Source organism: Semicossyphus pulcher, unplaced genomic scaffold, assembly GCF_022749685.1.
Source record: "Semicossyphus pulcher isolate SPU_LCO1_2020_fin unplaced genomic scaffold, fSemPul1.0.p SCAF_17, whole genome shotgun sequence".
NCBI lineage: Eukaryota > Metazoa > Chordata > Actinopteri > Labriformes > Labridae > Semicossyphus > Semicossyphus pulcher.
In genome coordinates this window covers 3,376,018-3,387,697 of record NW_027211681.1, presented here as the reverse complement: position 1 = coordinate 3,387,697, position 11,680 = coordinate 3,376,018, and the positions used below count along the sequence as shown (strand labels likewise).

At 43.1% G+C, this 11,680-nt stretch overlaps 1 protein-coding gene across 1 annotated transcript; it reads left to right on the top strand.

Annotated features, from left to right (window-relative positions):
* The first annotated feature begins 3,118 nt into the window (after window positions 1–3,118).
* On the top strand, window positions 3,119–9,002 carry metrnlb (meteorin like, glial cell differentiation regulator b). The gene is made up of 5 exons (XM_069666214.1): window positions 3,119–3,439; window positions 4,363–4,546; window positions 4,637–4,862; window positions 6,782–6,841; window positions 8,173–9,002. The coding sequence occupies exons 1-5, from the start codon at window positions 3,345–3,347 to the stop codon at window positions 8,487–8,489; spliced, it is 882 nt and encodes a 293-aa protein (XP_069522315.1). The 5' UTR covers window positions 3,119–3,344; the 3' UTR covers window positions 8,490–9,002.
* Window positions 9,003–11,680: the final 2,678 nt, after the last annotated feature.

Here is an 11,680-nt window from a genome sequence, read left to right as displayed (position 1 = left end):
ACCACATTCCCATCAGCCTCAGCTTCACTGTGTTTAGTGCTCATTAGCAAATGTTTGTCTGCAAACACACTAAACAAAGATAGTGAACAAAGTAAACATTACACTGCTAAACATCAACATGTTAACATGGTCATTTTGAGCATATTAGAATGCTAACATTAGCGCTGAGCTCATCTTTTTTCCTTAAATCCCTCATCACATCTTTTTATTGAACACACGCTGAGTTTTTGTCACCTCTGCAGGCTTGGCAGTTGTTTGTGGCTTCTCGTATTTAAAGTGTAAGCAGTCACTGAGCTATAAGGTGCTTTGGATAAATGTCCACCAAATGGACACCATATATTTTAGAGTGTTACGAACCAAAGTGATTTGTTTAAGTAAGACCACGCTCTGTCTAAATAACTGCTGTCTTCTTTACCCACTCTGCCGTCATGCTAAAGCTCTCTGTTGATGATCAGAGCGAGCTCTAATGGAGAAACTATGAAAGAGACTCAGAAAGAGGGTAAACAGAGCTTCACTCACTGTTTACACTTTGTCTCTCTGCAGACATCAGACCTGATAACACACACACACACACACACACACACACACACACACACGAACAAAATGAATAACCCTGACCTCGGGGCCTGCTGCTCTCACTGGTCAAATAAACCTGCATGTGTGTAGAAATAAACTGCACACACGCGCACAAGCACTTACACAACTGCATGACCTCTGGCAGTGAAGCTGGTAAGAGAGAGATAACAGTCAGGTGTGTTTGGTTGAGGAGAGCTCACAGAGGTCAGACACTGAAGGCTTTTTCATTCACCTGGAACTTCACACATTCCTTTCTTTCAACATGTCTCTGTTCTCTGTTTCTAGAAGTAAAATGTATGTGTGTGTTTGTCCTGTACATGCGTTTTAGGACGCACAGTCTGCCCCAAAAAAGCGCAGTGTGTAGTCTACATATTTTGCCGAAATTAAGTTGAGGCTTCTTGACATCTGTTATGTCATAGGAGTAAATACATTCTGTGTATTACTGTTGTAAATATTGCAGAGAAAGACATCTAGAAAGCTTTAGCAGGGGTGAAAAGTGAAAGCTAGCTTGTGTAGCAGACTAAAGCTAAAGCTGTACTAAAGCTAGCTTAATTTTATAAATGTCTCTTGTTCTAATATGTTATTGGAAAAAAAACATTTCAAAGCCAACATATTGGTATTTTACAATCACATTACCAAATAAAGCAGAAGCTAAATCAAACCACAAGCTAATGCTAAAGGTTACTAGCTCAGCAAAGTACTCACCGTCTTGGTTTTAGTGAAACTCTATGCCTTTGTTTGATTAAAATACTTGTTTTAGATTGTAGAATTATTTATTATTGGTTTCCATACATGTTTAATATTTAAAGAAAACTGTTTCAATGAAGAAGAGAGCGCAAAGAACACATTTTGTTTGTACTGCTTCCCTCTGAAGACAAAAAAAGTATCCTATATCTGCATTTTTAAGGTCTTATGTAGGCAATGTTTTATTTGCAGTTATGAAAGTTTTTAATCAATATGATCTCACGACTCATTTCTTAGTTTTACCGCTTATTATATCTTCGTTTGTATTTGGCCGTACAAAGTGTTGTTCTTCCTTCTCCTTCCTGCACATCCAGTGGAGCTGCTCAGTGGTCCCCACTGGGTAAATAAAGGTTTTAAAAAAGAAAGGAGTGTGCAGAATGCGAGTAGTGAGGAAATAAAGGTTATGAAATCAGAGATAGAGGAATGTGTGTGTATGTGCCTCCATGAAGAAGCTGTGTGTGGACAGACCTCCTGTCAGGCGGCTTGAGAAGAGCCAGGTGATGGCAGGGGGCGGGAGGGCAGGTCAGAGGCCCTGCTGCTCTGTGAATGCTTCACATGGTGAGGGAGCACACAAGGTCAAACAGCACATCAGCAGCTTAGACTTCCTCTGCTGTGGTGACAGGATTAGACTCAGGTCAGACTCCTTCTGCAACCTCTGGGTATTTGGGTTTCAGATGGGGAGACTGCATGTTTAAATTCGGACGTACATTACATGTGTGTTTTGCTTTATGAAGGGAGACAGAGGGCCAGTGCAGAAAATCAGTAGCATCATTCAACAGTGGGATTGTCAGCACACCAAAGCTGATTAAAGTTTTACCATATAGGAACTTGATGCATCACTTTGATAGCAGAATAATGTATCCTGGATGTATTTTTGTAAGTTAAATATTATCCAATTCACAAAAAACAACATTCTCAAATAAATAACCTGCTTATAAGTCACCTTTATGAAGGGTTCATAAGTTGTAACTAATGGCTTTAAAGGTTATTAAATCACATGCTAGTGCTTTATAGTTCAGATATTAACATTAAAAAGCGTTGTTGAGGTAGTGTAAGGGAGTCTGTTTCGGTATTTCTCGAAATGCGTGACATAGCTCAAACTGTGTGGGGGAATGTGACGAGTCAGTAACATGCTTGCTGTCCTGACTGTTTTCTCACGGGAAAACCGCGCGAGAACCAAACAGGCGTTTCGCGCACATGTGTGACTGTTTGTTGAGTCAGAGCCTCCATCTTTTTCCAATGAGGTCGACTATTGAAATAACATAGGTAAGGTAGGGGATTGCCAGTTCGGCTAAAGCCACACTTAAATCTATTGAGGAGTCTATTAATGTACACATTTCTACCTTTAAATATCTGTAAAGTAAAGAGTCTGGCACGGACTGCAGAGGTTTATGAGGGGGAGTTTTCTTGGAGATTCTGCTGTTCCAGACCTGCATGCTGCTCTAATTTCGCCTGTTATAATATGATCCATCTGTTTATGAAGCTAAAACGCACACTGGTACCGTTTGTCATTGAAAGTGTCATTCATACTCTGTATCACGACCTCTAGTGAGTGCTCTGAATGGCCCACAAAATAGTGCGTCAAATTTGATTTGTGTACAATTTCGATGGTATTTTTTATACTGAAATGTGAGCACGAGTGCTCTCTCTACACACATCTTTCAGTGGGAGAATGTGGGAGTGGTTTGGAGCCTGCGCTCGCGTGTCATTCAAGCGGACTCTGCTCCTGGCACGCGCCCCCGCTGACGTGAAGCGGAGCGCACGGAGCAGAAGTTTTTTAAACAGTCTTGCTGTCCTGGGCTGTAGCTCGCGCGCACACCGTTCTTTTACAAACCTTTTATCACAATGTTTTCCGACACAGACGCAACCTTTGCCTCGGCTGAACCCGTCATGTAGCCTACGCGTGCTGAGAGGAGCTCTAGGGGAAACTTTACTGGATTTTTGCAGCTCGGGAGCAGCAGAGCTCGCGGCTCGCTGGTCTGCTGTGCGGGGTCCGGTGACCGCCGGGGCGGACGTGGGTCACCATGCTCCGACCGTGGGCTGCGCACTGGATCACCGCTGTGCTCCTGTGCGGGGCGGTGGCACAGTACTCCAGCGACCAGTGTAGCTGGAGAGGAAGGTGAGGATGAAGCCGGACAAAGGATTTTTGATCATCTCATTATAGGAGCAGCACAGACATGTTAACACCTAATCGAATATGTGACTATAATAGTCAACAAAGAAAACATCCAGCTATGGATATTGAATTTTGTGGGGAGTCATGAAAGAATGGGAGGGTCTTTGAACTGGTTCGTGGTGATCTACCCAGGATTTTAACGGACTTAAAAGAGTAATTAGACGCATGGATGTTTGATAGAGGTTGAATGTTTTCCTCAGGAAGGCCACTGGAAGGTCAGAGAAATAAGTTACTTTCATTATTTGGTCCCGTTAAGGATGTTTTTGGCTGCGTCTGTTGCTTGTCGTTACTATTCATTAATCTCGTGACATCACATCTCAGTAACTCATCTGAAAATCTTTATTAAATTCTTTTTCACTTAATGACTCTTCTCAGAGTGGAAAATGACTCACAAAACAAATAAAACCAGTTGTATAAGAACAGGAGGTGCTTTATTTGACTTTGACGGACTAATTTGACAAGGTTTATCATATCCTACATTATTTAAAGTATACTTCCTGTAAGACTTTTTAAATGTATGATCAGAGGAATGTTCCCCGTCCAGCTCTTATCTAAAGTCAACACAGCTATACAGCCCCTTTGATCACTCCTCCAAGCCCCAGGTCATAAAAATGAAAGCCTGCGCTCCGCACCATGTGCTGTAAAGTTTACCAGCCTCAGACTTCTAACGACTTAATAGCCCAATCAGTTCCTGGTGTTGAGGTAGCTTATGCACATCAGAGGCAGGCGACCACATCCGACCAAAGCTGAAGATTTGTTGGCTGACAGCTGCACCAACGTTATTCTTCATGTTGAAGTTAAATCTCTTCCATGCGTTTTAAACGGACATTTTTAGGATAACGAAACGTCTGTCTTTTCATCCGCAGTGGTTTGAGCCATGAGTCCCACCGCAGAGACGTGGAGCAGGTCTACCTTCGCTGCTCTCAGGGCTCTCTGGAGTGGCTCTACCCAACAGGAGCCATCATTGTCAACCTGCGGCCAAACACAGAGCCCTCATCGAGGCACATGGCAGGTCTCCATGTGTGCATCAAACCCCACACTTACTCCAAGGTAGAGTACAAAACCAGTACTTAAAGTTCAACATCCAGATATGACTACTGCAGCATCACATGGATCTTATATGTGTCCCTTCATGTTCAGGGTTCTAACGTGTATCTGGAGCGTGCCGGGGATCTGACGCTGCTGCTTGCAGAGGAGGACCAGGCTGAGGGCACGGTGCACTGCTTCAGCCTCACAGAGGGGGCTCTCTTTGTGGAGGCCATCCCTCAGAGTGACATCAGCAGGAGGATCACAGCTTTCCAATACGAGCTGGTGCCCAGTGCAGGGCCTGGGGCACACATGTACCCACACCTGCACCCTGGTTCAGGTAAGAGAACTCCCATCTACAGTGTGTCTGCTTTCTTACTGAACATGTAGGATAAAGAGATACAGCTCTATTTATACTGGACTCTTGTGTTAAATAGTCCTACAAATAAGCGTTGAGACTTGTGCCACCAGAAAACCTGATTTTCTGCTGAGTTTTGCCTCGTGATTTTTGTGTGAACAGTGACACTGTTTTCTGCTTACGTCATGCTTCTTTTTAATAGCACAGTTCACACAAGCTCATAAAGTACAGTATAAATGCATTTTTAATTTTCTGTTAGTACAAATATTAGCCATTATATTGGATTCTACGATTACAGTTTATAATAATAGCGATTCCAAACCCTACCACATGTTTCCAAACTAATTTAACACACAGAACACACATTTCTGATCATATCTGCATCATTTTGAAGTCATGAGCCGGAGCTGAAAATGTTTTTTTAAAGCTTGAAATCCAATGCACTCACTATCTGTTGTTTACAGATCATATCATAGAGGTAAATATAATTGTAATTGTTGTCTGTAACCAAGTCTCGCTCATGGAGAAGTTGAGGCCGTAGTTGTTGCAGGAAGAAGGAGAGAGGAGTGAGAGAAGACGAAGAGGGAGAGAGGATCTTCAGCCATGACAATCTTTTAGATAGCGCTGAGCAACGCTTTCTGTGCTCCAACACAACAAACGGCACTTTTCCCTCTTCGTCTTCATATTCTCTTACTCCTCTGTAATGTATTATTCACTGCAACTGGATGTCCTTTTCACAGATTTTGACACGAACTGAGATACACAATGATGCAGTGACTCAAATTGGCGGGGAGATCTGTTTAGAGCGCTGATATATTGTGATATTGATATTTTGTCCCACCCATAGTTGCCATAGGTTACAGGATTGGCTCCTTAGGTTTGTGACGTCTCAAACCTGCCAATCTGAAAACGTGTTGTTCAGCCTGTCCTTGGTACACTGCAGTTTAAAAGCAGACAGGCCCAGCCATGGAGATGACTGCTTATGTTGTCCCTGATATGTCTTGTAGCACATGAGAAACACCACATGGAGATGTTTAGACCATTTTGTACTACTTTGTACTTGTACTTGTTACTTGTAGGTAAATATTGTAGTTTTTGATTCCACTACATTTATCTGGCAGCCAAAGTTACTACTTACTTTGCAAATTAAGATTAAACCTCCAAAATATATGATCAGTTTATGACGCAGGCCGGCTTCTCATTGACGTAAAGTAAAGATGACAAAAGGCCATGTTACCATTTCACCGGTGTCTTCGTCTCACTACACGCTGCCGCTCTCTGACACCCTTTCCTCCCCCACTTCCTCACTCCCACTCTTCCCTGTCTCTGCCAGACTTATGAAAACAAGCGGGCCAATCAAAAGGTCACGTTAGGGTCGAACACAAGTGTCAGCCAGTCGTCTCTCATCTGTCAATCATCAAGATCCCTACTACATGTGGAAATTTGGGGAGCCCACCCGTAATATGAAAGAGAGGAGAGACGTGTGTGGAGAGGAAGTCTAGACTGCACCCCTAATTAGACAGAAGAAAGCCTGTCCAAGCCTGTCTTTCTGTGTGTGTGTGTGTGTGTGTGTGTGTGTGTGTTTGTGTGTGTGTGTGTGTGTGTGAGAGTGTGTTTTATAACTGTTTTTATAGCTGACAGGGTCAAGGGGCAACTCTGTGATTACGTCTCCTCCCTCACCTGCTGTTCTCATTCACAAACTCTCTTGATGTCTCTTTGGTGTTATAAACACAAACAAAAACAGAGGAAAGGCGGGACGAGAGGGTAGATTTAAAATGAAACTACTTACCAGAAGATATAAAAGCTAACGAGGAAGGAAAATGGATGGCGAGAGATAAGAACTTGTGTGGTTTCTTATGTCAACGTGTTTAATGTTTTCTTTTTCCGTGTCTCCATTTTAGTAACCTGTAAACCCTGTTCAGACGAGGACGTCCTCCTGGCCGTCTGCACTAGTGACTTTGGTAAATACACACAAACACACGTATATAGTGACGGAATAGTTAAAGTGACATAAGCTTACTCTTTGTTGCCTAAAGTCCTGTGAGAAGTTGAGTAACACACTCGTGTCCGTTCACTTAATAAAAAGCTTCTGACAGTAGTCTGTTAGCTTAGCCTAGCATGTAGACTCTAAGTAGGAGGAAACTGCTAGTTTGGCTCAGTAAAATTGAAACAAAATGGCCTACATGGTACTTTAAAGCTAATTATTTATCACATTATATTTAGTTTGTTCAATACATAAAAAACTGACATGTATAAAAAGACATTAATAACACACTCAGGTCCGTTCAATTAACATGTGGTGTTGCGGGGTGGCTAGACAGATGGAGGAAGAACGGTGAATGTGCAGGAAGAAGGGCGATGTGCATTGCTAGCTCAACAGAGCCCAGATTTATTTCCTTGTCGCAGCAACAGCCAACCTGAGGTTAAGGTGTCCCCGGAAAAAACAAAACAAACAGGTTAGCTAACTACTTTTCTCACTCAGCTCTTGCTCGCTCAACAGGCGTCGTCTTCTCTCCAAAACTCTTCTGCTTAAAAGTAGCTTTATAACAATAACTCCCTTTCCCTCACCCGGTACTTCAGCCAATTAACCACTATGGTGGACACCTTCCTCAATAAACAAATGCTAAACTACAGAAAACATAAACAGGAACTTATACCTAGTGTTACAATATGAAGCTATGGCCAGCAGTCTGTTAGCCCAGCCTAGCATTAAGACTTTAAACAGTGGGAAACTGCTACTGCCCAGTGTTTATTTAATCCATACAAAATCTGAAATGTAGATGCAATAATTTGCCGCTATGCGGGAGGTTACGTGCCACACTATGTCTTGGCCATGACCAGTAGCCCATCGACTAGCACAGACTTTAGGAAGTTAACTTTTTCCCATTGTTATGCTAAGCTTAGCTGCTAGCTCCAGTTACTTATTTGCAGTACAGCCAAAAGATTGTAATCTTCTAATTAAACGCACGTCATGGTAATTTTTATAATTTCAAACTATATCTTCAAAGGAAATTCAATTTTCAAGATTCCCTTGATACAGTTTTTGTAAAGACATCATTATTGGATCTGACTGAGCTAAAGATAGTTTAACAGTAACAAAAGTCAAGTCATAAAGTCAGCAAACTGACTCAGTTACACAGTTTAATTTTTTATGAGCAAGATTCTTTTAATCTTTGTAAAAACAACACTTGCATTCCATTAAGTTTAGGTTTATTAACACACTTTAATTCGACCATCTTTGATTCATTGTTTTAATCTCCTTCTCTTATCCCCCCTACTCCTGTCTCTGTAGCTGGGAGTGGAGTCTTTCAAGGTGTGGTATCTGGTACAAACAACCACCCCCCTGTTGTGGTGACTCTGAGCCGGCTGTTCCGTCAGAAGAGCCGAGTGTTTGCTTGGAGCGGAGCCAGAGGGCGCCGTTGGAGTGGACGTATCAATGTTCCTGCACAGTGCGGTGTGGACCCTGGGGAGGAGGAGTACCTTTTCACCGGCTCTGTGCATTTCGGGGAAGCCTGGCTGGGCTGTGCACCTCGCTACAAGGACTTCTTGAGGCTGTACATCAGAGCACAGAAAGCCGGAACGAACCCCTGTGAAATAGACACAGACTGAAAGATCTCTGTGTAAAACACGACGGAGCACTTCTTAAAAAGATTCTGCATGGAAAGATTCAGAGGAACAGAAATTGAAGCAGAATAATGGACCACTTGTTATCATTGAAAGCTGCTCCTGCAGACTCCTCTTAATGCTGTGCAACTTGTTGTTGCCTTGCAGCCAAAAAGACATTTAAATAAGCGATGTGCTGCCCAATCTTCAATGCCCCCATTTGACTGAAAGTATCCAGCGTGTATGTGAGACTGTTTGTGCATGACTGAGACAGTGAATGAATGAATCATAAGCTTAAATTAAGTTTTTATTCTACTTGTGTGATCATTCTCGAAATGAACGTTTGCTTTGTAAAAAGCTTTCTGTAAAATTTAGGAGTCTTCTGAGAGAAGTGTACAGTACGCAGCTCTGTGAGTCTTTATCTACTGCGTGTGTGTGTGTGTGTGTGTGTGTGTGTCTGCGTGCGTGTGTGTTTTGCTAATGAGTTCAAAGGGTCTTTATATTTACAGAAAATAAAAAGCCATCCTTCAGTTTGTCTTTGTTTAATGCACCATTTCATTTCTCTGTGTTTGAACTATATGTCCTGATATAGTGACCCTGCACTATTCTATTACCAGTCCTGTCCGTATGTGTCACATACTGTATGGCATACAGAGGCTGAGTGTGGTTGGTGTGCAGATAATTAATAACAAATGTCGATTGAACTCAACAGTAGGAGCAAAAACGAAGGCGCACAAGTTCCAAGCCTCTCCATTGGCTCAGATGGATACAAACAAAGATATATTGTCCACAGAGCTACCCCAAAGAAAAAAGTATTATGAGTGTTCAGTGACCATTATCTGGCAGGGGAGCAGCAGTGCGTCAGTGCTTGCGTAGCTGTCCCTGTGGAGTTTTGAGGTGCCACTGTTGTGGTTGGAATCCTCTGTGTCTGTATGTGTGTGTGTGTGTGTGTGTGTGTGTGTGTGTGTGTGTGTGTGTGTGTGTGTGTGAGAAAGAGAGAGAGAGACATGCAAAAGAAGCAATTATATTTTCCAACATCCCCAACCAGGTCCGGTCCAATAGCTAATGTGCAAATGTTCTTTCCGTGGGTTTCATGAAAGCAGACTACTGAGGCCTGAATTATCAAACAAATTTCAACTCCGAGCACAAATGCACCTCAAACCAACATCCCTTTTTCTAACGTTGTGTATTTAGGCTGCAGATACTGTCATTACAATTTCATATTACAAAGACTGCCATGTCGCCTATATGAATTTATTGAGCTAGCAGAAGTCAGCTAGTAGCCAGGCTAGCAAATGAATGGTCCTCTGATAGTGAAGCATGAATGACACCATGTTTCATACATTTATTTAAGGGGGAAAGGTGTCCTTGGAAACAGTAACTGTGTCCCAATCCAGGGGCTGCAGCCTTCGAAGGGCATATTTAAAGGCAGATTGCATCACAGCAGCACGTCGAAGGTTGTCAGATGCTGCCAACAAATGAGTCCTCCTTTTCTAGGAAGGATCCATCCGATACATCCTTCACAGCCCAATGTATCCTGAGATTAATTTCGTGCCAATTCAAACAAGATGGCGGACGCCAAATATAAAATTTTCGCTTTCAACTCAATCGAATAGCTAGCTTTACACATGTTAAACGGGTAGGTTATGTGACGTTAGTTATGCTAGATAGTTAGCCTGCTAGCTACCTGTTGCGAGGTGACAGGAGCAGCGTTTGGTGACATAAGGGTAAGGGCGGGAACAGCAGGTGATGCAAACAGAAAATCCTCCGTAGACCAGACCATGGCGTCTCATTTCAGATTGGCTTTAACGGTCTACGCAGGCTATGAATGGCGCATCCTCTGTAGACAGCCTCCTTCGAAGGCTGAAGCCCGTGGATTGAGACACAGCTATAAGTAATGAGTAATCTCTTTTTCTAGCAATGTTGCTGGATAGCTGCAGAAAGTCACCTGTCAAAATGGAAACTCGGGTGGATGGTTGAGACGATTAAAGCTTGATGGGTGGAAAGCTGAAAGAAAGAAGAAGAAGAAAGTGTGAATGATCTAGGAAGGGTATATTTGCACCTCTGTTCTGCTGTCAGTAGTTGTGTGATGCTTTTGCTGTTTCCTCAGGAAGAGCAAGAATGGATGGAATGTCCCCACCCACATACAGACGCGCAAACACACACACGCACACACACACAGACACACACACGACCATCTGCAGAGACAAACCATTAGTACAGTATAAAATCAACCACTCTACGCCTGACAGGCATTACTTTCAGCATGCATGTGTGTTAAACTGCTTTATATTGTCTCAAGTCTGCATTCAAGCCACTGCAAACACAGTTACAAGCACTTGGTAACGCTCCAGCAAAGTCCAAAACCACTGATTCCTACACTTCCTATAATGCAACCAATGTTTGTATTTTGTAAGGCTGTCCATGCCGCGTTATTGCCCAACAACTTCCACACTCAATCTGCAGTTTGTAACTCAGGCTTCCTGTAAAAAAGTATAGATCTAGTTTGGAGAGGTAAAGTGATTCTTTAATGTGAACGAGGCTAACAAATTCACATGAATAGGCAAGACGCAGGCAAGAGAGTAAGACAGGGGGAGACATTAATACATAGCTTGAAGGTTTCAGATAGACCCTAAAGACTTGAGCGGCTCACCTATATATAACACTTCCTACCACATACACACCAAGGGCTAAGTGCGTGTGTGTGTGTGTTTGTGTGTGTGTGTGTGTGTGTGTGTGTGTGTTTGTCTTTGGTTGTAGCCTGAGGAGACCATAAGACACGCGTCCTACACACTGCCGGCATGCAAACAGGCCACAGTGCAGAAACCCAACCTGCTGTACCATCACCCAAAACCTCTTGGAAACCCAACCTGGCAACAGCCCAGCTCGCCTTAGCATCCTCGCTAATTCGGGACACACTTATCCCTCTGCTCAGGGGTCTTAAAGTTAACCTTTGGGTGTGAGAGTGTGTGAGATATGGAAACAGTTTGTGCTACAGTATGCGAGAGGCACAGCTGAGCGGTCAGCTGGAGTCGAGGGAATGGCTGAGCTCAGGGAAAATACAGACGCATGCTTTCACCCACATATACCGCCACTGGCATTTTATAATGCACGGCCGAGGGTGGGGTCAGGAGTTTCAAATGGTGGTACAGTATTTTAGGTTGTAAGTATGTCTGGTTCCTGCCGGAGGTCCAAAG

Bases quoted from the DNA above. Each gene is read 5' to 3' on its own strand.
- metrnlb (XM_069666214.1), top strand. From the start codon at position 3,345: ATGCTCCGACCGTGGGCTGCGCACTGGATCACCGCTGTGCTCCTGTGC. The intron at 4,547-4,636 runs GTAGAGTACAAA...CTTCATGTTCAG, and splicing joins AACCCCACACTTACTCCAAG to GGTTCTAACGTGTATCTGGA. The intron at 4,863-6,781 runs GTAAGAGAACTC...TCTCCATTTTAG, and splicing joins ACACCTGCACCCTGGTTCAG to TAACCTGTAAACCCTGTTCA.